The following is a 27062-nucleotide window of genomic DNA, read 5'->3' on the forward strand; positions in this document are numbered from 1 at the left end:
TTTCAGGTTCTGGTTCAGGCTCAGATGCAGGTTTGAAGACTTTGAAAATGAGCTGTTCATCATGTATTCTCAGAATTAGCTCTCCTTGTTCTACATCTATGAGCGCTCTAGTAGTGGCTAGAAATGGTCTGCCCAGAATGATAGGGTGTAAGTAGCTTTCCTCCATGTCCACAATGACAAAGTCTGTGGGGAAATAATAATCCCCCACTTTCACCAGCACATTTTCAACTACCCCTTCAGCTTGCTTCTGAGTTTTGTCAGCCAGTTGTATGATTACATCAGTGGATCTCACCTCATTCAGTTGTAGCCTCTTCATAAGAGTTAGAGGCATCACGTTTATGCTAGCTCCTAGATCACAGAATCCTCTGTCAATTTTTGTTTCCCCTATGATGCAAGGGATATGAAAACTTCCTGGGTCCGTTTTCTTAGAGAGTGTGTCCTTCTTGATGAGAGCACTGCATTCTTTGTTCATTGTTACCGTTTGTCCTCCCTTCAAAACTCTTTTCTTGCTTAACAATTCCTTTAAATACTTGATGTGTGTGGGCATTTGATGAAGAATCTCAAGAAAGGGAATATTGACATGAAGAGAGTTAAATGTCTCTAGAAACCTTGAATAGGTTTTCCTTTTTTCACCTCCTCCTAACCTCTCAGGAAATGGTGCTTTTGGTTGGTATACTTCCATCATGCCTTTTTGCAGTTCCTTGGCTTGCTCAGTTCCTCCTTCTTGCTTAACTTCTTCCACACCTTCCTTCAAGATTTCTGGTTCCTGCTCTGAGGGCCTGATTCCTTCTTCTTCTGAGACTTCCTTCATTATGGTGATGGCTTTGCATTCTTCCCATCTTACTCTCTTTTGTTCCCTTTTGGATTCTTTTCTGTGTCACTAGGGAACACTGCAGTTGATTTGGGTGCCTGTTGAGATAGCTCTCCTACTTGAGATTCCATCCTTTTGAGTTTTTCACCATGGTTTCTTAAGGTAGTTCTCACATCATCCCTGAAGCTCTTCAGTTCAATGATGTCTTGACTCATGGTTGCCATAATTCCTTCTATCCGGTTTAATTGATCTTGAAATTGTTGGTTCGGATTAGGTTGGGTATGTTGATTATTTTGGCCATGATATGATGATTGGGGGTAAGTGTTTTGTGTGGCTTGGTATGATCTTTGGTTGGAGTTTTGGTATGTGGAATTGTTATGTTGGTTGTGGTTGTAAAGTTTGTGGTTTTGTGGTTGGGTTTGTTGGTTTCCCCACCCAAAGTTTGGGTGGTTTCTCCAGCCTGGGTTGTAAGTGTTGGAATGTGGATCATATGATTGCCTTTGTTGGTTTCCCACATAGTTAGCCTCATCCCAATCACCTCCTTCAATGCCTACTTCCTCTTGATCTTGTGTGTGTATTGCAGCCACTTGCTTTGTTTCTAATTGCCTGGTAAGCTCTGCTAGTTGCTTGGCAAACACCTTGTTTTGGGCTAGAATTGTATCAACATGGTTCAGCTCCATGACTCCCTTAGTGTTGTGCCTTTCTGATGCATAGTAGTACTCATTCTCAGCCACTGTCTCGATCACTTCAATGGCTTCTTCCACAGTCTTTTTCCTGTTCAATGAACCTCCTGATGAATGGTCTACAGCCTTCCTTGATTCATAAGAGAGCCCATCATAGAAGATGTGCAGTTGCACCCAATCATGGAACATGTTTGGTGGGCATTTCCTTGTCAAGTCCTTGAATCTCTCCCATGCCTCGTAGAGAGTTTCACCATCTTGTTGTCTAAAAGTCTGAACCTCAGATCGAAGCCTATTGACCCTTTGTGGAGGGTAGAAACGTGCCAGAAACTTGCTTTCCACCTCATCCCATGTTGTTAGACTCCCCCTTGGGAATGATTCCAGCCACTTAGCTGCTTTGTCCCTAAGTGAAAATGGGAACAAAAGCAGTTTATAGGCATCTTCCTGGACTCCATTGGACTTCACAGTGTCACAAATTCTCAGGAATTTTGTGAGATGTTGGTTTGGGTCTTCATTAGCACTTCCTCCAAAGGAACAATGATTTTCCACAAGTGATATTAGCTGTGGCTTGAGCTCAAAGTTGTTGGCCTGAATGGGTGGTTTCTGGATGCTACTACCACAATTCCCAGAGGTTGGGTTTATGTATGAACTAAGAACCCTCCTCTCAGGGATGGCATCGTTTCCATCCGCTCTCTCATGGTTGTGAACTTCTCTATCCATGTTGAGATCTAAAGCTTCCTCAAAATTGTCCTCAGATTCTCCTTCAGATTCCTCTTCTCCCACTACTCTCTTCCCTCTTGCTTCCCTTCTAAGTCTATGAAGGGTCCTCTCTGGTTCGGTATATGGAGGAGTTGATGTCTCTCCTCTCCTACCTGTCATACAAGAACACAGCTCAAACACAAACAAGTAAAATACTCTTGGTTAATGGAAGAGTATGGTTAGCTCAATTGAGGAATTAATTCAAACAGTTAGTGAGTCAGTGAGTTAGTTGCATGAATTTAAAGGCATAAAGAAGGAAAGCATGTAACCAAGTGCAGAAATTAAAATTCAAAAAGTATCTAGAACAGAATTAACAAAGCAAGAGAAAATTGCTCAATCTAGTTAGCTTCCAATTTGAGAATTGTCAATCGAAAACCAATCCCCGGCAACGGCGCCATAAACTTGATACACATAAACTTGTTATGCTACGATTTAGGAAATTGCACGATCGGCAAAATTCCTTCCGGCAAGTGCACCGGTTATCGTCGTCAAGTAAAAACTCACAATAGAGTGAGGTCGAATCCCACAAGGATTGGTTGAGTGAGCAATTCGGATTAGAAGTGTGTTCTAGTTGAGCGGAATCAAGATTTGAGATGAGAATTGCGGAATGTAAAATTGGCGGGAAAAGTAAATGACAAGAAAATTAAATGGCTGAATCTTAAATTGCATGAATTAAAGAGCAGAATGTAAATTGCTGAAATTAAAAGGGAATGGGGGTGATTGCAAGAATTGAGTTGCAGAATGTAAAGAGAAAGTGGAAATCAGAAATGGGAAATTCATTGGGTTATAGGAGATATTGAGATCTCCGAATCAAAACATGTTTATCTCTTCCTCAACCAATGCGTTCATTGAATTTTGCTTGGCAATCTTATATGATTGGATCCCAATTCCTTGGCTCACCAATGCTCTCTAAAAACAAACAAACTCCCAATCCCTTGGTTTAAATGTTCATCAGAAGAGATGATGCTTGATCACTGATTATACCACACAATTTCATGAACCACAATTTGGTAGGATTACATGTCACAATATCCATCCAAACCCCAATCCAATCCACTGTGAGAAAGCTTCTCTAGCATGAATCCTCCATTCCTTTCCCAAGGCTCCGAAGGATTCCAAGTATGAGTAGTTTCTTTCCCAAGACAACTACTCAATGGAATTAGATCGAGAAGCTTTCTAACAAAATTCAAGAGAAAAGATTGAAGAAGAAGATAAACTATTATTGATTCATTGAATTACAATAGAGCTCCCTAACCCAATGAAAGGGGGTTTAGTGAATCATAGCTCTGAATTCAATTACAAAGAAAAGGAAAACTAGCTAAAAGTGAAAGTGAAAGGTCCCCTCTAACTTAACTTCTATCCTATTTATACACTTTCTATATTGAGCTTCAGTTGTGCTTCTTGGGCTTTGAGGCCTCTCCTTGCTTTCCTTTTGCCTTGGGTTTATGATCCATAATCTTGATGAGGTTGTTGATCCAAATCCTGTAACATTTATTGAGCCAACTTAGTGATAATCAAATAATGACACATGACTCAATAAATTGAGATTTCAAACTCATCAATCCTTCAGGCCCAATCCCATAAACCGTGATATTCAATTGGGTTTCATACCAAAGTAAGTTTAAGTTAATATTTGTGCTCAAAGACTAACTTAAATCACAATATTTTTGGCCCAGAAACCTTTTCCAAGAGTGGCGTTTAAGTTGTAGTTTAAGCTTAAACTACAGCTTAAACGCCAGACACTTCCAGTGAGGCCTTTTGTAGAAGCACGTTTAAGCTTCAGTTTAAGGTTAAACTGAAGCTTAAACGTGGAAATGGAAGAAGGTAGCCCTGGAGAGTCATGTAGTCGAACACGTTTAAGCTTCAGTTTAAGGTTAAACTGAAGCTTAAACGTGGAGATAGGAAGGGCAGCCCTGGAGGTCGAACACGTTTAACCTCCAGTTTGAGGTCAAACTGGAGGTTAAACGTGGAAAAGGGTGGAGGCATACTGGAGGTCGAACACGTTTAACCTCCAGTTTGAGGTCAAACTGGAGGTTAAACGTGGAAGCTTAGAATGGTGGCCCTGGAGGTGTCGAACACGTTTAACCTCCAGTTTGAGGTCAAACTGGAGGTTAAACGTGGAAATGGAGAGAGCAACCCTGGAGTAGAAAAGCTATCGAACACGTTTAAGCTCCAGTTTGAGTCAATCTGGAGCTTAAACGTGGAATGGCTCCCTGGTACTCTTCCTGGTTCTGGCGTTTAACCTCCAGTTTGAGGTCAAACTGGAGGTTAAACGTGGAACTCCTCCCTGGGTGGCATACTCATTCTGGCGTTTAACCTCCAGTTTGAGGTCAAACTGGAGGTTAAACGTGGAATGCTCCTTAAGTGAGGCTTTTCATTCTGGCGTTTAACCTCCAGTTTGAGGTCAAACTGGAGGTTAAACTTCAATCCCAGCATTTTTTTATCCTTCATGATTTTGGCGTTTAAGCTCCAGTTTAGGCTTAAACTGGAACTTAAACTCCACATGTGATATTCAAGCTTCCTTATTTGATTATGTTGCTTCCTTGCTTAGCCTCTTCTTCCCTAAAATCATCCAAACAATTGCATCAAAGTCTTGCAAAATTTCATGAGAAATCTTCCATTCATAGCATTTAAGTAATATAACTAAAACTCATGGAATTTGCATCAAAATCATATTGTTTGGATGGTTCATTACTTTGTTCTTCATTTAACCATTTTTGGTTACTTTAAGCTCAAGAAAATGCATAAAACAACTAAAACTAACAGAAAAATGCTAGTGAAACTAGCCTATGATGCCTTGGCATCACACTTCACCCCTCACTGTGAACTTCTTTCTTGTGCTCCCACTGATCAACTTTATATGCTCAAGAGACAGATTCCTGTTCACTGTATGAGGCAGGATTGAACATGTAGTGAATACCACCTTCATTCCTGTGGAGAAGTCTTCAGTGGGAATCTTTTTGTTTCTCCATTCCCTAGGTATTTTTTTCTTTTTGGGAATCTCCTCCTTGGTGGATGATGCATTTCCGACACCAAACTTAGGTTTGATGTCAGGAGAAATTTTATTGATTGTCACCAAAAGAGGTTTGAGCTGCAGATTCTGTTGTGCATCATTAGGGGACTCTTGAAGGTTTGGATTAATAAGCTCAGTCTGCATGCACCTCTCTTCTTCACCTGCTGAATGTATATCTTTGAAGACATGAATGACCAGTTGCTTATTATGCACTCTAAGCACTAATTCACCTTTTTCCACATCAATCATAGCTCTTCCAATGGCTATGAATGGTCTTCCTAAAATTATAGAGGTATTCTCATCCTCCCCTGTGTCAAGAATCACAAAATCTGCTGGGAAGAAGAACTTACCCACTTTGACCAAGATATTCTCCACTAATCCATATGCAGGCTTTATAGATTTGTCTGCCATCTGTAATGCTATCCTTGTGGGTTGTGCCTCTTGGATTTACAACTTCTTCATCACAGATATGGGCATTAAATTGATGCTTGCTCCCAGATCACATAAAGCTTTCTCAAAGGTTGTGCTCCCAATGGTGCATGAAATTTGAAAGCTCCCTGGATCTGGCATCTTCCTTGGCAAGTTATTCTGAATGATGGCACTACATTCCTTAGTCAGGACCACTGTCTCATCTCCCTTTAAAGGCTTCTTTTTTGACAACAACTCCTTCATGAATTTAACATGGAGAGGCATTTGCTTCAAAACCTCAGCAAAAGAAATATTGATTTGTAACTTTCTAAAAACTTTCAAGAACTTTGAAAACTGTTTGTCCTTGGTTCCTTTTGAAGTCTCTGAGGATATAGCATCTTGGGCTTGTACTCAGGAGTGCTTTAGGCAATGTAGGATGAGTGTCAAGAGAGACTGGGAAGGGGTTGTCTGCACGCCTAGGAGGGCGTGTACTACTGTGTCTTCAGTCTGCTATGGAGCTTCTTTTTCAACCGACTCCTCAGTAACTTGTGCTTCCTTACTTGCCACTTGTCCACTTATCAAGGTGACAGCCTTGCACTCCTCTCTTGGATTTAGAATTGTGTTACCAAGAAGGCTATTAGTGGTCCTCTGATCAATTTCATTAACTTTTGTGGCTAATTGACCCATCTGAATCTCCAAGTTCTTGATTGATGCTCTGGTTTTATGTATAAAACTCGGCATTAGTGCTTCCAAATCAGTAGTCTTCTCAGATTGAGGATTTGCTTGCTGAGATGACTGAAACTGGTGGTTATTAAAATTTTTCTGTTGAAAATCGCCCTGAAAATTATTATTAAAATTCTGTGGTCTTTGAGGTTGCTCTCTCCACCCCAAATTTGGGTGATTTCTCCACCCCTGATTATAGGTCATAGCATATGGATCATTATTGGGGTTTTTAGGAGCATTCTCTATGTAGTTGACCTGTTCAAAAGGAAATTGAGTATAATCATAATTCTCACCTTGCATAAAGCTACTAGTCATGTCATAAGGAGCCTCTTGAGGTGCATTCTGAGTATTAACAGCTGAAACTTGCATCCTACTCAATTGTTGAGTAATCAGATTCATCTACTGAGACAAAATTTTGTTCTAAGCAAGAAGAGCATCAAAAGCCTCTACTTCCAAAATTCCTTTCTTTTGAGGGGTCCCAAAGTTCACAGGATTCCTGTTAGATGAGTAGAGATATTGGTTGTTAGCAACCAACTCAATAAGCACAGTTGTCTCCTCTGGTGTCTTCTTCATGTGCAATGAACCACCTGTAGAATTATCTAAACATATTTTGGATATTTCACATAAGCCCTCATAAAAGATATCCAGCTGAGTCCATTTAAAAAACATGTTCGGAGGGCATTGCCTGGTCAGCAGCTTATATCTCTCCCAGGCTTCATAGAGGGTCTCACCATCTTTCTGTTTGAAGGTCTGAACCTCCACCCTTAGCTCAGTCAGCTTTTGTAGTGGAAAAAATTTAGTCAGAAATCCAGTGACCACCTTATCCCAAGTATCTAGGCTCTCCTTGGGTTGAGAATCTAGCCACAGCTTTACTCTATCCTTCATAGCAAATAGGAAGAGAATGAATTTGTAAACCTCAGGATTTACTCCATTCTTCTTCACAGTATCACAAATCTGCAGGAAATGAGAAATAAATTGATTTGGGTCTTCTTGAGGAAGTCCATGATACTGACAATTTTATTGCATAAGAGTGACTAGCTGAGGCTTCAGTTCAAAGTTGTTTGCAGCTATAGGAGGCACCACAATACTTTTCCCATAAAAATCTGCATTGGGGGTAGTGTATGAGCCAAGAACTCTTCTAGGTTGTTCATTCTCATTCGGAATAGCCACATTGGCATTAACAGCATGATTATGATCCATAGTGGACTCTGCAGCTTCCTTTTAAAAAGTCTCACTCAGATTTTCACTAGCCTTGTAAAGTCTAGCTTGTTACAAGCGCCGCCTCAAAGTCCTTTCAGGTTTAGGATCAAAATCAAGAAGGGGCTCTTTATCCCTGTTCCTTCTCGTAAACAAAAAGAAAACAAAGGAAAGTGGGGATCTCTACCTCAGAGTACAGAGAATTCCCAGTGAGGTAACATGTGTAAAGAAATAAAATAAAACTACTAAATAATTAAAGCAGTAAAATTTTAAAAATTATAAGCAAAATGGGAATGAAAATTTCAAAATTTATATATATAAAAATTAAACAGAAAAATAAAAATAAAAATAACTAGGAGACACCAAACTTAATTTCAAAAATTAAAAAGAAATAGTTGAGCAAAATTTTGAAAATTTAAATGAGACTAATAAAATAAGAAAAATAAAAATAATAAAAGAAAATAAAGAAGGAAAAATGAAAATGAATGAAAATAAAGAAGGAATTTAAAGTCCCCAAACTAACCGGCAAGTGCACCGGGTCGTACCAAGTAGTACCTCAAGTGAATGAGGGTCAATCATATGAGGATTGATGAACTAAGCAACAATGGTTAAGTGATTCACTTAGTTAGACAAACAGAAAAGAGTGTTGAGAGTTCAAATGCATCAAACAGTAATTCAGAAAATCAGAAAACAAGCAGTAAATTGAGGTGAAATATATATGGAGAAAACAGTTAAGGTTTCAGAGATATCTATCTTCCGGATTAACTTTTCTTATTAACTATTTTAATCATGCAAGATTCAATTCATGGCAAACTATATGTGATTAAACCCTAATTCCTTTGACCTTTTTAGTCTCCTCTAACTTTCATCAACCACCAATTACTTGGTCACTTGATTCCAATTAGAGGGTGAAGTTCAATTCTAGTTTATATGCCACAAAAACCCTAATTACCCAAATATAAGAGGATTATATGTCACGTATCCTGTTAAGTCCAGATAATTAAAAATTTAGGAGAAATTCTTTTCAAGCTGTTGTTCAAGTAAAAAGCTTTTCCAAGTTATGTAAGAACTCAATTAGAACAAGGGTCATACTTCTGTTTCACCCAAATTCATAAGATAAAGAACAAAAATAATTCTTGAAATAGAAATCAGTACATGAATTAAAATAGAAAAATAATAGTATCAATCTATACAATAGACAGAGCTCCTAACCTTAACAGTGGAGGTTTAGCTACTCATGGTTCAGAGAGAAAACTAGGATTCAGAAAAACTGTAAATTCTAGAATGAGGTAGAAGAGAAGAGAACCCGAAGGGCTAATTCCTTTCCCTTTTATATCTATCCTAATTAATATAAATTATATTTTCTAAAACTAAATAATATCATTTCCTATTTTTAAATAAAATAAAGTTTAATCAGAATTAAATAAGGATCTTCGTGGCTTGGCCATTTAGATGTGGGGACCATTTTGCTTCTTAGTGTTGCGCCTAACTTGGAGGGGAGTGGCACCTAACTTGGACCTGGCCGAATCGGATTGAGTGAGTTAGCTACACCTGGCGCCTAACTGGGCATTCCTGACGCCTAACTTAGAGGAGGCAGCATCCAAGTGAGTGTTATTGCTGTGTCTGTCGCCTAACTTGAGAAATCTCAAGTTAGGTGCCACCTTGGTAGAATTCCGTTAATGCTTTCCCTTGTTCTGGTGCTTAACTTAGTAAAACCCAAGTTAGGCGCCACTTGTGCAGCCTTGGATTCATGGATTATGTTCATCTTGGCGCCTAACTTGAGAAACCTCAAGTTAGGCGCCACCCTTGCTGAGTTGTTGGAGAAGAAGTATGGACTATTATATATCGTTGAAAAGCTCTGAAAGTTAGCTTTCCAACGCCACTAGAATCATATCAATTGGACCTTTGTAGTTCGTGTTATTCAGGTTAGAGTGCAGGGATGTCAGGGTTAACAGCATCGTTCGCTTTCTTCTCTTTTTCTACAGAAACTCCATCAAATCCATCCAAATGCTACCTAAAATAAACAGAATTGCAATTGACTCATAGTAGCATCCATAGAGGCTAAAAGATAAATTCTTAATTAAACTCAACAATTTGAATGCAAATTCACTCGAAAAAGATAGGAAAGATGCTCACGCATTACATAACACCCTGGCATTCGTATCCAGAACAACTTACTACCATAGAATTCAAATAATAGCCATTCACTTCTACCGGCCTCTCTGATCCTTCCATCATAAAGTATAACGACTTCTCAGAACAGTCAAGCAAAACATGATTGTTAGATAACTAATCCAGTCCCAGAATGAGATCCAGACCAGTCATTGATAAACAAATCAGATCATGTACGAACTCTCACTGTTTAACTCGGAATGACACTTGTGGACAGCCTAACCTAGTCACAACGGCTTCCGAAGTAGCATTATGCACATTCATATCATAATCTAACACAATTATCTTCAGTTCTAATTCACTAGCCCTCTTAAATGCAATGAATGAATGAGTAGCTCTAGAATCAAATAAAGCATTCAAAGTTTTACCAGCTATTTCGTATTTACCTCGGATAAGTGTTTCAGACCCATCTGCACCTACAGTTGAGGTAGTGAACACCCGACCAGGCTGATGTGCTCTCCCAGCACCTTGCCTTTGCTTCTCCGGATAGTTTGAGGCTTTATGCCCCCACCTTACCACAAGAGTAGCACAAGCCCCATCCCGCCTTGCATGGGACTCCCGGATGATGACTCCCGCATCTAGAAAAAGCTTACTCATTCAGAGGCTGCTTCCCAAATTTTCTCCCAGTATAATTGTTGTTGTTGGGCCTTCTGAAGTTATTTTAACCCTGAGTCTGCTGTGGTACGAAGCCTCCACGCTTGAAAGTCTGACCCCTAAGAGCAAAGCTCCTTCCTCGATTCTGCTGAAATAGCCCCCTATTACTTCCTTTCTCTGCAGCTACCCTTTTCACACAGTCTGAGCCACTCTGCTCTTTTTCACCAACTCTGAGAAAGTCCTGATCTCCATTGGCCCTACTGAACTAAAGATGTCGCTTCAAAGCCCTCCTTCAAACTTAATGCACTTCCACTCCTTAAGTCTTTAGGAGCCCCTTGATGAATACGAGAAAATCGGCATAGTTCCTCGAACTTGTTAGTATACTCAGACACGGACATAGCATCCTGCTTCAGTTGCAGTAACTCAAGTTCTTTTACCGTCCTGATAGAATTTGGGAAGTACTTCTTATAAAATTCTACCTGGAAAGTATCCCAGGAGATAGGATCATCGCCATGCTGTAGGAGGCATCGAGTAGCCTGCCACCAATGCAGTGTTTTCCCAGTGAGCTGATAGGTAACAAATTCGACACACTACTCTTTAGGCACCAGTTGTGCTTGCAGTGTTGCTCCATGGCCTGAAACCAAGTATCGGCTTCAGTCGGATTGGTGGTTCCCCTAAAAACTGGTGGGTTAACCTTCAAGAATGCAGACAGTGTCATCGGCCTATTTCCACCATTTCCACCATTATTATTATTGTTCATTTGCTGCCCTAGCACCTCAACAGTGGCCTGCATAGCAGCAGCCATATTCTTTAATGCCGCCAAAAAGTTTACCGGGTTATGCGTGTCAGTTTCCGGCCCCTGAGTACTAGTATGACCTCTCCCACGGCCTCGACCGCGTCCTTGAGGTGCCATCTGGTTCCTATACACACCAAATAGTCGATATCAAGTTGATCAGTCTCAATATCGGAAATCTAGTAATTCAAAGTCCCAAATGCATGCTCATGAAAATTTATGCCAGTTATATCAATAAGATATCCTAATAGCACATAAAAACACACACAGAGAATGCACAGAAGCATAGTCAGCCCATCCCTCAGGCTCTACAAGAATGAACTGCTCTAATACCATAATGTAACAGCCAGCCACACAAAGTCTTATGCTTAAGTCATAAAACAGAGGTGTCGAGGTATTACGACCTCTAAAAACAAAATTATATATATATATATATATATATATATAATAGTGTGGAAAAATATTTATAACTAGGAGCTTTTGAAGAAAAGCGTTAAGCAAAGTCGTTAAATTGAAAAGCGCAACACTCCCAAAACCAATAACGTAAGCGAAGCTAGGTAAAAGATAAAATAACACAGGTATATATACAGAAGAGTGCCAAAATACAGATAACAAAGCTCAAGACTTGATTTGGAAGGTAACCGGCCGAGCATATAAATATACATACAGATATATATAGGAAAACCCGAAAAACCCCCAATACAGAGTTACAAAACCTGTGTCTCCAAAATAACCTCTAAGAGGAAGCTAATACATCATATATATATATATAAGCAATGGAGATAATAAGTATCTATATAAATACATATAACCAAAACAAAACCCTGAGAGATAAGAGTCTTCGCTAAATCAGAAGCTTCCAGCATGTCTCAACGAGGAGCTTCACATCCTGCATCTGAAAACCACAAAATATGCATGGGCGAGAACCGGAGGTTCTCAGCATGGTAACAGTGCCCACATATCTAACATATAATGTCCTGGGAAAGCCGAAGGCAATCCTAGAACTTCTGACATATAATTAAAGCTTATAAACATAACTAAGCCATGAAAAAGTAAGAGGCAACTAGCTAAGCGTCTTCGGTCTATCTAAAACTCCCCTTTCCAACTCCTTCAAACCTCCCAACCACCACCGGAACCAGTTGTTACAAACACAATTATTTCAGTTTTGCACACCAAACTATGATTGAGCATAACCTCCTCATTTATAAACATTTTTCCCCGTTCTTTGAACGGCATAAACATCTTGGACCAAATTTTATTTCTAAACATGTTTTACACAAATCGGGGGTTCAGAAACCAAGTTATGCTCCATCAAAGTTGGGCCAGAATCACAATTTTCACAAAACTTGCAAAACCTCCATTTTTAAAATATCCCAATTTCAAATCCTCTTTAAACCAACCCAAACTTACCAATTCAACATCAAGAATTCTCAATCCATATAATCAACTTTCTCATTATATCCACATCTAACCAATTCTCCATTTTCATCAAGTTCCAACCGAATATTTTCAATTTCACAACAATCAATATAACTCATTAAATATCCATATCAAATGCAATATCAACTCCAAATTCACCAATCATTATACACAACCTAGTCCATATCATGAACAATTCATACATTCATCAACAAGAGTACAAATTCACAATCTCCAAGGATATTAACCACATGCATAATAAACATTTTTAACCAATCTTCAACATCAACAGTTTAATTCTTATCCTAGGGTCACTAGCCTAAATTTTCACATTACATTATATTTTAGATACGAGAAATCGAAACTATACCTTGGCTGATTCCCTTATCAAACTCGGAACACTCTCAATTTACTTATCCTCAAGCTTCCAAGGCCTCAACACCTCACTAACAAATTTTCCAGCATATAGCTCCACTTTCAAGCTTTCCATAACCTCAATCAAGCTCTAATATACATATTTACACTACCTATTCCACAATATCACATTTAAACATAGCAACCTAACACCCATATACAATAAATCAAGAATTCCACAAGGATTGAGAATTCTTACCACAACCAAGGATCAAAGAGGAAAGATTAAGTATTTTTCTCAAGATAATTGGATCCTATAACATCAAAAGCTCAAAATGTCAACACTTTTTACCCAATAATTTTGAAATTAAGTGTTGGAAAAACTGGAAGGAAAACGTGGATTACCTCTTACACTACCTTATGGGCTTTGTAGAGCTTGACGCTACAGTCACGTGGTCGTAAACGGTGCGGCGATTGATAAACCACATATTAAGGGTTTATCTTGTATTGATTTTAGGGGAGATTTTATCATCTTTTCCCACATTTATCCAATGAAATAGCATGGTTTCATGATTGTCTCCTAATTTGTGCTTAAGTGTGAAAACATGCTTTTTAGGCCCTTAATTGTTTAATCTTGATTTACCTTTGATCCCATTAGATGCCTTGATATGTTTGTTAAGTGATTTCATATTTAGGAGGCAAAGATTGGATCAAGGGAATGAAGGAAAAGCATGTAAAAATGGAGAACTCATGAAGAAATGAAGGAATCGCAAGAGCTGTCAAGCCAACCTCTTCGCACTTAATCAACCATAACTTGAGCTACAAAAGTCCAAATGATGCGGTTTTAGTTACGTTGGAAAGCTAACATCTGGGGCTTCAAAAGGAAATAAAATTTGCCATAGTTGTTACACGTATGGTGACGCGTATGCGCACTGTACGTGCACACATCGTTGCTGCCATATGATCCACTTAAAGCAATACGTGGCCAGCGAATTCTAAAGCCTTGTGGTCCCAATCCAACTCATTTCTGATGCTATTTGATCCAAGGATTGAAGGGGGATGAGAAATCTAGTCATTAGTTTAGTTTTATTTTAGTTTTCACATGCCTTTAGTTAGTTTCTAGAGAGAGAAGCTCTCACTTCTCTCTAGAATTAGGAGTAGGTTAGATCTAGATTAGGAACTCTTAGATCTAGTCTAATTTCATGCTTTGATTTTCTTTTCTCTTTGTAATTCTTCTCCTTCTACCTTTCCTCTCTCTAATTTTGCTTTTAATTCTTGTAATCCCTTGCTTTTATGTTGATGCATTTTTGTTCTTCCATTTTCCTTTAATGCAATTTATGATTCATGGTCCTTTATTGTTCATTTGATTTGTTGTTGTTTAATTTCTTGCAATTGAGTAGTGTAGATTTACTTTCCTTGCACTTTTTACTATGCTTTCCTTTTATGCCTTCCAAGTTTTTGATGAAATGCTTGGTTGGATTTTAGTGTAGATTTTGTTCCTCTTGGTTTTGGTAGAGTAATTAGTGATGCTTGAGTTATCTAATTCCCTAGTTGATTGATAATTAGAAGTTGCTAATTGATTTGGATACCACTAAAGCTAGTCTTTCCCTTGGGAGTTGGCTAGGACTTGTGGAATCAAGTTGATTCATCCACTTGACTTTCCTTCATAGTTAGAGGTTAACTAAGTGGTAGCAATGGACAATTGTGGTCACAATTGAGGAGGATAACTAGGATAGGACTTCTAGTTCTCATACCTTGCCAAGATTTTTGTTAGTTGCTAGTTTATTTTCATTACATTTTACATTTCTTGTCTCCTATCTCAAAAACCCCAATATACAACCCATAACCAATAACAAGAACACTCTATTATAATTCCTATGGAGAATGACCCGAGGTTCAATACTTCAGTTTATAAATTTAGGAGTATGTTTTAGTGACAAACAATCTTTTGTATGAAAAGATTTATGTTGGTTTAGAAACTATATTGCAACGAGAATTTATTGTGAATTCTAAACACACAAAAGTCCAATCATCAAAATGGCGCCTGATGCATTTGCATCTTTGCTATATTAGCTAGTTAGTTGAAGTAGTTTTAGCTTAAATTCATTCATTTTCTTTGAAATGAACAAGCATTTTAATGAGTTCCATCTCCATGCACTCAAGTACCAAGAACCAGGTTAATTGTAGCCAAATTCATGCAAATGATTCAAGGAATGCATAAATGAATGAGTATGAATGAATCTCATGAAATTGATTGCATGGATTGGTAAGACTTTGAAGCAATTTCCCTTCTTAATGATAGGTGATGAAACAAGAAGGCATTGAAGCAAGAATGAAACAACTTGGGCTAACAACGCCCAGCACCAAGCTACCAGCCCAGGACAATCACAAGCACGTTGCCAACGTGCTACAACACTGGCGTGTTTGCCAGTAACGCCCCTCAATAGGCCAGTAACATTATGAATGAGCCCCTTCTTCCCTGTTTAGCAATACTTCTTCAATTGAGCAAGGAATTCAACAAAGATAAAGCCCACATTGCTAGCCCAAATTAAAGATCTCTGAAGGAGTTTGAGGAGTAGTATAAATAGAGAAGAGTTTGATACTTAGAGGACTTTTTGCTTTAAAACTTGTTTTTAGACTTTTTGACACTTAGACATTTTCTATTACATTAGCAATTTCTATTCCTTACTTTTTCTCACCGGTCTTCTATTTTGTTTCCCTTACAACTTTGAATTTCAGTTTTAAGAACTTCTTCTTCTTCTTCATTTTTCTCCACACTTAGTTTAATTTTCATCTACTGCAATTGTTATTGAAATTGGAGCTATGATTCACTAAACCCCACTTTCATTAGGGGGAAGAGCTCTGCTTGTTTGAATGAATTGATAACTCTTCTCCTCCATCTTAATTCAAGTGGTTAATCCAAGAGGAAACTCTTGTTCTTCAAAGATTCAATCACCATCGAGAGAGGGATTAATATATATGAATTATGTGGTGAATTTGAGAAAGGAGTCACATAATTCAGTTTAAAGTTCATCCTTTTATGATTTCCTTGATCAATACACTTTGGTTGGTATGTGAGATGTAACCTTCCTTAGTTGAGATTCTGGAAGTTATGTGGCTTGGATTAGAAATTGAACTTCATCTCTTCTCATGAACAATTAGATCACGAGAGTGGCAATTGGTTGTATTGAGAGAAATTGAGTTACTAAGAGATTGGGACTCAATTACCCACAATTTGCCATGGATCTATACCCATGATTGAGAAGGAATTGATCAACATCAATTCAGGAGAATTTGCATCTCTGATCCCTAATGATCCTCTCCATCATCAATTCTCATTTCTTTTGCTCTTTAGTTGTTTGAATACCCATTACCCAATTCCCTTCTACATTCTTGCAATTCATTATTCTATTCATTTACATTCTGTTTCTATATTTCTTGCTATTTACTCTTATGCTCTTTAAAATTCTGCAATCTTTTCTTTCTTGCAATTTATCTTTAATGTCATTTAAGTTTCTTGCATTTTAAGTTTCAGTTATTTACTTTCATCTTCTTTCTCTCTTCTAGTTCTTTAAATTCTTTGCCATTTAAATTTTTGCAATTATGTTCAAAAATAACAAATCTCATGAAATCAAAACCATGTTTGCTTGACTAAATCTACCATTTAACTAAAGTTGCTTAATCTACCAATCTCCGTGGGATCGACCTCACTCTTAGTGAGTTTTATTACTTGATACAACCCGGTATACTTGCCGGTAATTACGTGAAATTAATTTTTTACGTATCAAGTTTTTGGCGCCGTTGCCGGGGATTGGAAAAGATTGACAATGATTAAGTGAATGGTAGTTTAGATTAGGCATTTTTCTTTTCTTTGTTAAAGCCCACTAACTGTTTGATATTTTGTTTGCTAACTTTAACTTCACTCTAGCAATAGAGTGTTTCATTTGTGTTGTTAGTTTGTGTGTTTGTGTATGTCAGAGGTAAGGAGATTTAATCCTGAAGACGAGAGAACCCTCCGAAGGTTAAGAAGAAAAGCAGCAGGAAAAGGGATAATTGGTGAGGAGGATTCAGAAGGAGAAGACCAAGTCATGGAGGGCAATTCACATAATCCTGCTGAGGGAGTTGCCAACAATAACAACCCAGAGGGAGTTGCCAACAATAACAACCCACCTCAAAGGAGAGTTCTAGCTTCTTACACTCTCCCAAATCCAAGACACTGTGGGAGCAGTATACTCGCTCCCAATGTTCATGCAAACAACTTTGAATTGAAGCCTCAGCTCATCACTCTCGTGCAAAACAATTGTTCCTATGGAGGAGGCCCCCTTGAGGACCCAAACCAACACCTATCTGTCTTCCTAAGAATATGTGAAACTGTCAAGACAAATGGTGTGCATCCAGATGTTTACAAGCTGCTATTATTCTCATTTTCTTTGAGAGACAAGGCATTTCAATGGCTAGAGACATTCCCCAAGGAAAGTATCAACACTTGGGATGATCTGGTGAATAAATTCCTATCCAAATTCTATCCGCCTCAGAGGATCATCAGGTTAAAAACAGAGATGCAAACATTACTCAAATGGATGGGGAATCATTGTATGAAGCATGGGAAAGATACAAAACCCTGATTAGAAAATGTCCACCTGAGATGTTCAGTGAATGGGATAAACTTCAAAATTTCTATGAAGGGTTGACTGAAAAATCTCAAGAGTCTTTGGATTACTCTGCAGGAGGCTCGCTACAATTGATGAATACAACCGAAGAAGCTCAGAATCTCATAGACATGGTGACAAATAACCAATACTTCTTTGCTCATCAAAGGCAACGCCAACCTATTCAAAGGAAGGGTGTGTTGGAACTAGAAGGAGTAGACACAATCTTGGCACAGAACAAGTTGATGCACCAACAGATCCAGCAACAAATGGAAATGATGGCTAAGAGAATAGATGGCCTCCAACTAGCTTCAGTGAGCACAACAAATCAAGCTTCAATTGAATGGGGTCAAAATGAAGCAGGCAATATTGAGCAGTAACAAGAACAAGTTCAATACATGCAAAACACCTCAAGTTCATTTCAAAATGACTTTCATGGTGACACATACAACTCATCCTGGAGGAACCACCCCAACCTGAGATGGGGTGATAATCAAAACCACTGGCAGAAGAACAACAACTCTAACCATTCCCGCAACACACACAATCAAAACCACTCATCTAACAACACTAACCAATACAAGAAACCACAAAACACATATCAACCACCTCACAACAATCCACAAACTCATCAAAATAACTTCTTCACACCACCATTCAACTCACAAAATGCCCACCTCAATTCTCCAAACAATTTCCAGCCACAACAATCATACCCTACCATACCACCCATTGACAATCATGAAACCAGAATCTCAAGTCTTGAAGCAGCCTTGCAAGCCCTTACCCAAAACACACAGTCACTTGCCCAAACCACTCAAGGTTTAGCCAAGGGGCAAGAGATTTTGCTCAAAGGACAAGAGAGACATGAAGCCACCATGAAGAACCTTGAACGACAAGTGGGACAATTGGCCAAACAAGCTGAACGGCCAACCAATGTTCTCCCAAGTGATACAATCTCCAATCCAAAGGACACAGAAAAAGCCATAAAATGGGAGGAGTGCAAAGCAATCACTCTGAGAAGTGGGAAGAAGGTGGAGACAGAAGCCATCACTAAAGAAGAGCACAACAAAGAAGGCTTAAAAGAGGAGGTGATGGAACAAAAGCAGGAGCAAGAAACCTCTACACAAAGTGATAAATTAGCTAAGAAGGAGGCAGTGAAAGCATATCAACCAATGATTCCATACCCTCAAAGGTTCAAGGGAGGGAACAAAGAGAAGCAATACTCCAAATTCTTGGAGATATTCAAGACACTACACATCAACATCCCTTTCATTGAAGCACTTGAACATATGCCCCTATATGCTAAGTTCATGAAGGAATTGTTGACAAAGAAAAGATCCTTGAAAGAGGGACAAACGGTTGTGATGACCAGAGAGTGTAGTGCCATCATCCAGAGAGGGTTGCCAAGAAAGAGGAAGGACCCAGGGAGCTTTCATATCCCCTGCACCATAGGCAACATGATGATTGAGAGAGCATTTTGTGACCTTAGTGCAAGCATAAATTTGATGCCTCTATCTTTGATGAGGAAGCTTCAGATTCATGAATTGAAACCCACAAAAATAGCCCTTCAAATGGCGGACAAATCCATTCATCAAGCACTTGGGGTTGTGGAGAATGTATTGGTGAAGGTGGACAAATTTTTCCTCCCAGCTGACTTCGTCATTCTAGACATAGAGAAAGATGACAACACTCCCATCATCCTAGGGGGACCCTTCTTAGCTACTGCCAGGGCATTGATAGATGTTAAAAAAGGAGAATTGATGATAAGGGTGCATGAAGAGCATATAGTATTTCATGTCTTCAAGAATTTGCAAGATTCCACCCAAGAGGAAGAGTGTATGAAGATTGATTCCATAGACCCAAACTTAAAAGAGGCACCTGATGAAACACTTCCAATGCACCTAAGCTCATGCTGGAAAAGAAAGGAAGAGGTAGAAGTGTTGCAACAAGCTCAAAGAATAGAGGAGAAGCTACAACCAAAGTGTGCATTTGAGATTCTCAGCAAGGACATTCTAAAAATTGAGGCTCCAAAACCTGAACTACCTCCTGAAAAAGAAAAGAACCCCAAGAAGAAAGTGCTAAGAGGATGGAGAAACAAGAAAATCCCCACTGAAGGTTTCTCACCAGGGGATAAAGTGATGCTAACTTACTAACCAATGGAAACATCTCCACACTTTTCTGGATATTACACAGTGAACAAAATACTCTTACTTGAACATGTGAAAATCATCAAGAAGGATACTGGAAGGAAGCTCACGGTGAGAAGGGAAGGAGTAAGGCACTATGATCATCATCCTCCCTAAAGAGGGACAACCGTCAAGCTAATGACGATAAAAGAGCGCTTGTTGGGAGGCAACCCAACCTTAGGTAACTATTTTTTTATACTCTTCTCAGAATAAATGGTTAGTTCAACTTCTATGTATTGCAAGGAATTAAGTTTGGTGTTCCACACCAATGTGATTGTATCAACAAAGAAAAAAATTAAGGGTGAATGCATGGTACTAAGTTTGGTGTTCCACCAATATTCATGAAAAACAAAGTAACCCTTGAAACAATTATGAATAATCACAAATCCCAAACAATCATAGAAATTGACTAAGCCTGCAATTTCATTTGTTTACCTTTTAGTCCTGCATTTTATTTACTCATAAACTTAAAGCACATGATGTAGTATGCATGCATGAAAGAAGCATTCTGTGTTAGCATATAGAAGTAGGCAAGGAACTAAGTTTGGTGTTCCCACACCAACTTAAGGTTAAGAACTCATAAGCATACCTGCATGCTAACCATTTTTCAAGTGCTTTGGGACAAGCAACTTTCAAAGTTCATTGTAGGCAGTCACTTCAATCTTGGGAAGGATTAAGCATCATCAATCAAAGAGGAAAAGAAGGATGTAAAGACCAACAATGATGATGATAAGGAGTAAAGCAAGTGAACTCCAAAAGGTTGTATTGTTAAGTGATTATTTTTTACTTAAAACTGTTATGATTGAAAGTGATACTGCACCCCTGCTTGTCTGCTTAGCATAATCTCTTTAAAAGTTCAATAACTAAGATGCTAAATACATCATAGCACCATACACTTAAGAATTTGCTTACACTCAAGATCCATAAATTGAAAACAGAGAACAGTTATTTGAAAAGAATGATTGAGGAGTCAAAAATTTGTTTTGAGGAAAGCAAAAGATTAAGAGAAGTGGTGGTTCTAGTTGTATGATTGTGTATTGAGGTTGCATGTTTGTGAAAACCTGCATGGGAGCTCATAGGCAGGAAATAGAGTTCAAAGAAGTATTGTGGAGATTCTCAAATATCTTTTGATCCAAGAAGCAGCAAAAAAAAAAAAAAAAGAAGAACATGGCAAAAGGCTCTGAGCATCAATTACTAGGAAGAAGAAGAAAGAAATAAGAACTCAAAGAGTTATTATCCTAGTTAAATACTTGTGGTAGAATTGTGTCAAAGAGAGAGGCTTGAGCAAGTAAATCCTAAGGGGTGCTTCAACACCTAATACCTTAAGACCAACTGGTTTGGGAGTATTGATTGAAAGCTTATCTAAAGAGCCGCTTTGAGACATGACACTTAGAGTCAAGGCCAAAACACAAAAACTATAAGACTGCTTCAAGGTGATTACCTATAGAGAGATTTCCATGATATCATTTGAATGAAAGTCCTAAGATCTAAGACTTCCAAAATATAGGGACTAATAAGCACTGAAATCCTTGCATGAGAATATAATTCAGAGTTCATCCCACTATCACTTAATCACTTCACTCACCAAGGCATTACAAGCTATCCCTCAACTTGTTCCAATTAAAAGAAACCTTTGTGCATAGTTCTTTTCTTGCTTGAGGACAAGCAAGGTTTAAGTTTGGTGTTGTGATGCATTTGCATCTTTTCTAGTTCTTTTTTACTATGCTTTCCTTTTATGCCTTCCAAGTTTTTGATGAAATACTTGGTTGGATTTTAGTGTAGATTTTGTTCCTCTTGGCTTTGGTAGAGTAATTAGTGATGCTTGAGTTATCTAATTCCCTAGTTGATTGATAATTAGAAGTTGCTAATTGATTTGGATACCACTAAAGCTAGTCTTTCCCTTGGGAGTTGGCTAGGACTTGTGGAATCAAGTTGATTCATCCACTTGACTTTCCTTCATAGTTAGAGGTTAACTAAGTGGTAGCAATGGACAATTGTGGTCACAATTGAGGAGGATAACTAGGATAGGACTTCTAGTTCTCATACCTTGCCAAGATTTTTGTTAGTTGCTAGTTTATTTTCATTACATTTTACATTTCTTGTCTCCTATCTCAAAAACCCCAATATACGACCCATAACCAATAACAAGAACACTCTATTATAATTCCTATGGAGAACGACCCGAGGTTCAATACTTCAGTTTATAAATTTAGGAGTATGTTTTAGTGACAAACAATTTTTTGTATGAAAAGATTTATGTTGGTTTAGAAACTATATTGCAACGAGAATTTATTGTGAATTCTAAACACACAAAAGTCAAATCATCAAAATGGCGCCTGATGCATTTGCATCTTTGCTATATTAGCTAGTTAGTTGAAGTAGTTTTAGCTTAAATTCATTCATTTTCTTTGAAATAAACAAGCATTTTAATGAGTTCCATCTCCATGCACTCAAGTACCAAGAACCAGGTTAATTGTAGCCAAATTCATGCAAATGATTCAAGGAATGCATAAATGAATGAGTATGAATGAATCTCACGAAATTGATTGCATGGATTGGTAAGACTTTGAAGCAATTTCCCTTGTTAATGATAGGTGATGAAACAAGAAGGCATTGAAGCAAGAATGAAACAACTTGGGCTAACAACGCCCAGCACCAAGCCATCAGCCCAGGACAATCACAAGCACGTTGCCAACGTGCTACAACACTGGCGTGTTTGCCAGTAACGCCCCTCAATAGGCCAGTAACATTATGAATGAGCCCCTTCTTCCCTGTTTAGCAATACTTCTTCAATTGAGCAAGGAATTCAACAAAGATAAAGCCCACATTGCTAGCCCAAATTAAAGATCTCTGAAGGAGTTTGAGGAGTAGTATAAATAGAGAAGAGTTTGATACTTAGAGGACTTTTTGCTTTAAAACTTGTTTTTAGACTTTTTGACACTTAGACATTTTCTATTACATTAGCAATTTCTATTCTTTACTTTTTCTCACCGGTCTTCTATTTTGTTTCCCTTGCAACTTTGAATTTCAGTTTTAAGAACTTCTTCTTCTTCTTCATTTTTCTCCACACTTAGTTTAATTTTCATCTACTGCAATTGTTATTGAAATTGGAGCTATGATTCACTAAACCCCACTTTCATTAGGGGGAAGAGCTCTGCTTGTTTGAATGAATTGATAACTCTTCTCCTCCTTCTTAATTCAAGTGGTTAATCCAAGAGGAAACTCTTGTTCTTCAAAGATTCAATCACCATCGAGAGAGGGATTAATCTATATGAATTATGTGGTGAATTTGAGAAAGGAGTCACATAATTCAGTTTAGAGTTCATCCTTTTATGATTTCCTTGATCAATACACTTTCGTTGGTATGTGAGATGTAACCTTCCTTAGTTGAGATTCTGGAAGTTATGTGGCTTGGATTAGAAATTGAACTTCATCTCTTCTCATGAACAATTAGATCACGAGAGTGGCAATTGGTTGTGTTGAGAGAAATTGAGTTACCAAGAGATTGGGACTCAATTACCCACAATTTGCCATGGGTCTATACCCATGATTGAGAAGGAATTGATCAACATCAATTCAGGAAAATTTGCATCTCTGATCCCTAATGATCCTCTCCATCATCAATTCTCATTTCTTTTGCTCTTTAGTTGCTTGAATACCCATTACCCAATTCCCTTCTACATTCTTGCAATTCATTATTCTTGTCATTTACATTCTGTTTCTATATTTCTTGCTATTTACTCTTATGCTCTTTAAAATTCTGCAATCTTTACTTTCTTGCAATTTATCTTTAATGTCATTTAAGTTTCTTGCATTTTAAGTTTCAGTTATTTACTTTCATCTTCTTTCTCTCTTCTAGTTCTTTAAATTCTTTGCCATTTAAATTTTTGCAATTATGTTCAAAAATAACAAATCTCATGAAATCAAAACCATGTTTGCTTGACTAAATCTACCATTTAACTAAAGTTGCTTAATCTACCAATCTCCGTGGGATCGACCTCACTCTTAGTGAGTTTTATTACTTGATACGACCCGGTATACTTGCCGGTAATTACGTGAAATTAATTTTTTACGTATCACCGCCGTTGCCGGGGAATTGCAATGGTGTGTGTTATTGGTTATTGTATATATGTGAATATGTTTGCCTTTTGCTTCTTTGTTAGTTCTTGCTAGTTTTAGGATTTGGTTTCCATTGTTTCTTATTTGATTTTATTTTCATTTTCTCTTGCTATCATGAATTCTCACTTTGGCTATGAGTGTGATTATAAGTATGTTGTAGGAAATGAGAGCTACAATGAAGAAATGCATCAAGGATAGAACAATCAAAGGTGGGAGTAGCCATATGCATATGATCAATCCTCTTGGCAACAACCTCCACCAATACACTATGAAGAAGAGCCATTCTATGATGCATATCAATCCAATGGCTATGGTGACTCTCCTTGTGATTTCCAAGAACCACCACCATATGCCTATGAACCATATCCTCAACATAGCCCTCAACCATACTTACAAGCTTCTTTTCACCAAACACCTCCATATGACCATGATCCTTACCCACCATACTGGTGCACGAAATCATGATCTTCAACAATGGCGCCAATGGCTTGGTGCTCTCAAACGTGAATCACACTTTGTCACAATTCCGCACAACTAACCAGCAAGTGCACTGGGTCGTCCAAGTAATAAACCTTACGTGAGTAAGGGTCGATCCCACCGAGATTGTCGGCTTGAAGCAAGCTATGGTCACCTTGTAAATCTCAGTCAGGCGGATTCAGATAGTTATGGAGATTTGATAATTAAAACATAATTGAGATATAAACTAGGATAGAGATACTTATGTAATTCATTGGTGAGAATTTCAGATAAGCGTATAGAGATGCCTTTCGTTCCTCTGAACCTCTGCTTTCCTGCTGTCTTCATCCAATCTTTCCTACTCCTTTCCATGGCAAGCTTTATGTAGGGCATCACCGTTGTGCTGCCTTGGATTCATGGATTATGTTCATCTTGGTGCCTAACTTGAGAAACCTAGAGTTTGGTGCCACCCTTGCTGAGTTTATGGAGAAGAAGTATGGACTATTATACATCGTTGAAAAGCTCTAAAAGTTAGCTTTCCAACGCCACGAGAATCACGTCAATTGGACTTCTGTAGTTCGAATTATTTAGGTTAAAGTGCAGGGAGATCAGGGTTGATAGCATCATTCGCTTTCTTCTCTTTTTCTACAGAAAGTCCATCAAATCCATCCAAATGCTACCTGAAATAAATAGAATTGCACACGACTCAAAGTAGCATACATGGTGGCTAAAAGATAATTAATTCTTGATTAAACTTAACAATTTGAATGCAAATTCACTAGGAAAAGATAGGAAAGATGCTCACGCATCACAACACCAAACTTGAATTGTTGCTTGTCCTCAAGCAACCAAAACTGATACAGGTTTCAGATGTGAATTTGCATGAGAAGCGAGTATTCAATTAAGCTGCTGTCTCTCCTTAAAGTGGAGTTTATATACTGCAATTCTGAATAGAGTTAGCATCTCACTATCCTTTGAATCTAAGGAATGTCACTGTCATTCGGGATTAGAATCTGGATAGTATTATTAATTTTCTGGCCTTTTTACTTCGGATTAATCCTTGAAAATAGCAAATTTTCTTTTATCCTTCTTCTTTGGTGCTTTGCACTTTGAGCCTAGCCGTGACTTTAAATGTTTTGTCTAAAGTTTTACTTGACACAACTACACCACAAGCACTTAACTGGGGAACTCTCTTTAAGTTATGATTTTTTTGTTAATTACTTCCAGACAGTGGTGCTCAAAGCCTTTGGCATACTCTGTTATATGCATTTGATCTCGACTCTTTGTGCTCTATCTCAAGGATCACTTGACACATTTACACCACAAGTATATGACTAGGAAAACAACTCTTTGAGCTTTTAATCATATTTGACTTTCCTAGTCATTGATGCTTAGAGCCTTGGACCTTGCTTTTCTTTTCTTTTTGCTGTTTCTTTTGCTTCAATGATTAATTTCTTGTTTAATTCAAAAAATTCATAATAGTTCTCTAAATTTCTGTTCCTCATGCATCAACATCTTTTGATTCAAATTCAAATATGCACTGTTTACATTATGCATTCAGAATCACAAATAATACCACCACATTTAAGTAAATAAGACTACTGTTAAATATAAACTCAATTTCTCATGCAATACATCACTTCTTTTCTTTTTCTTTGGATTCAAGCTCAGTGAGTGGTACATGAGACAGCACAAAATTAAAAATAGCAAAATTAAACTAGAACCTAGGAATGAAAACAACCAAAGATCATGCAGACATTCAAGTAAAATAGGAGAAAACAGGAATATAACATAATAAGAATTGAAGGAGATATAGAATGAAAGGAACTCAACCACCTCAGTTATCCTACTGGTCGTCTCATTCTTCAGGCTGTGCTCCTCCGTGAAGATGATTCGCCTCCCTTTGGTGTCATTAAAATAAACGGAAAAGTCACAAGCGAAGCGACAACACCAAATTTAAAAGTTTGCTTGTCCTCAAGCAAAGAAAAATTGAAAACAGGAAGGGATATAAAAGTGCACGGATGAGTAAAACAAAAATTATTACAAAAGAAGTCATAAATGAAAAAAAAGGGCAAGAAAAATTAAAATTAAAATTTATATATATATAATTATTATTATTATTATTATTTATCTATTATTTTTTTATTTTTATTTATTTATTTATTTTTTTCTTGGAATGGAAAACTAGAATAGGAATTAAAGGAAATGTGGAGGGGAAGGGGACGTTGGTATTGACACTACAAGAAACGTCGTTAAAATTGACGGCCAAATCGACGGCCTAGCCATCGATAATATTTAAATTCGACGGCAAAATAGACGGCGCAGTTGGTCGCTATAAAGCTTGTCGATTTTTCAAAATGTTAATAAAATCGACAGCTTTCATTGCCGTCGATAATAATTTAATAAAATCGACGTTCATTCCGTCTGTAATATAGGTGTGAGAATTTTACATTCTTAATAAAATCGACAACATCGCCGTCGATATTATTATTTAAAATCGACGTCCTCTTTGTTGATAATTGATTCAATAAAATCGACAGCCTTTGTGTCGATATTTAACTCAATAAAATCAACAACACTTTTGTCTGTCAGATTATTATTAAGTTAATAACAAAAGGTACAGTACATATAGTACCCTTGGTCGGAGCAGTCGTGTCGGATGATGATCCAACGAGAGAGTATGGATCCAAGTCAAGGGGCTGACCAGTAGAAAGCCTAGGCCTCCC

The 27062-nt window shown here is 37.9% G+C and overlaps 1 protein-coding gene, 1 non-coding gene and 1 pseudogene across 4 annotated transcripts in view; all 3 read left to right on the forward strand.

The window, feature by feature from the left end:
• The window catches only part of LOC112773152 (uncharacterized), a 54817-nt gene that overhangs the window by 20872 nt on the left and 6883 nt on the right, over nt 1–27062 (forward strand). Inside the window, exon 13 of one of the 3 annotated variants that reach the window (XM_072225182.1) lies at nt 15226–15688. The exons of 1 other annotated variant lie outside the window; for it this stretch is intronic. In XM_072225182.1, coding sequence (XP_072081283.1) covers nt 15226–15229 — 4 coding nt within the window. In that variant the 3' untranslated portion in view covers nt 15230–15688. Of the gene's footprint in view, nt 1–13618; nt 14286–15225; nt 15689–27062 lie in introns of those variants that run through there. One more of the 3 variants, XM_025818213.3, reaches the window with a different exon arrangement.
• Nucleotides 1682–1785, forward strand: LOC112774610 (small nucleolar RNA R71). The gene has a single exon (XR_003189088.1). It is a non-coding gene; the product is annotated as a small nucleolar RNA R71 (small nucleolar RNA).
• On the forward strand, nt 7057–7152 carry LOC112774075 (small nucleolar RNA R71; annotated as a pseudogene).

The sequence above is a fragment of the Arachis hypogaea genome, chromosome 18 (genome assembly GCF_003086295.3).
Source record: "Arachis hypogaea cultivar Tifrunner chromosome 18, arahy.Tifrunner.gnm2.J5K5, whole genome shotgun sequence".
NCBI lineage: Eukaryota > Viridiplantae > Streptophyta > Magnoliopsida > Fabales > Fabaceae > Arachis > Arachis hypogaea.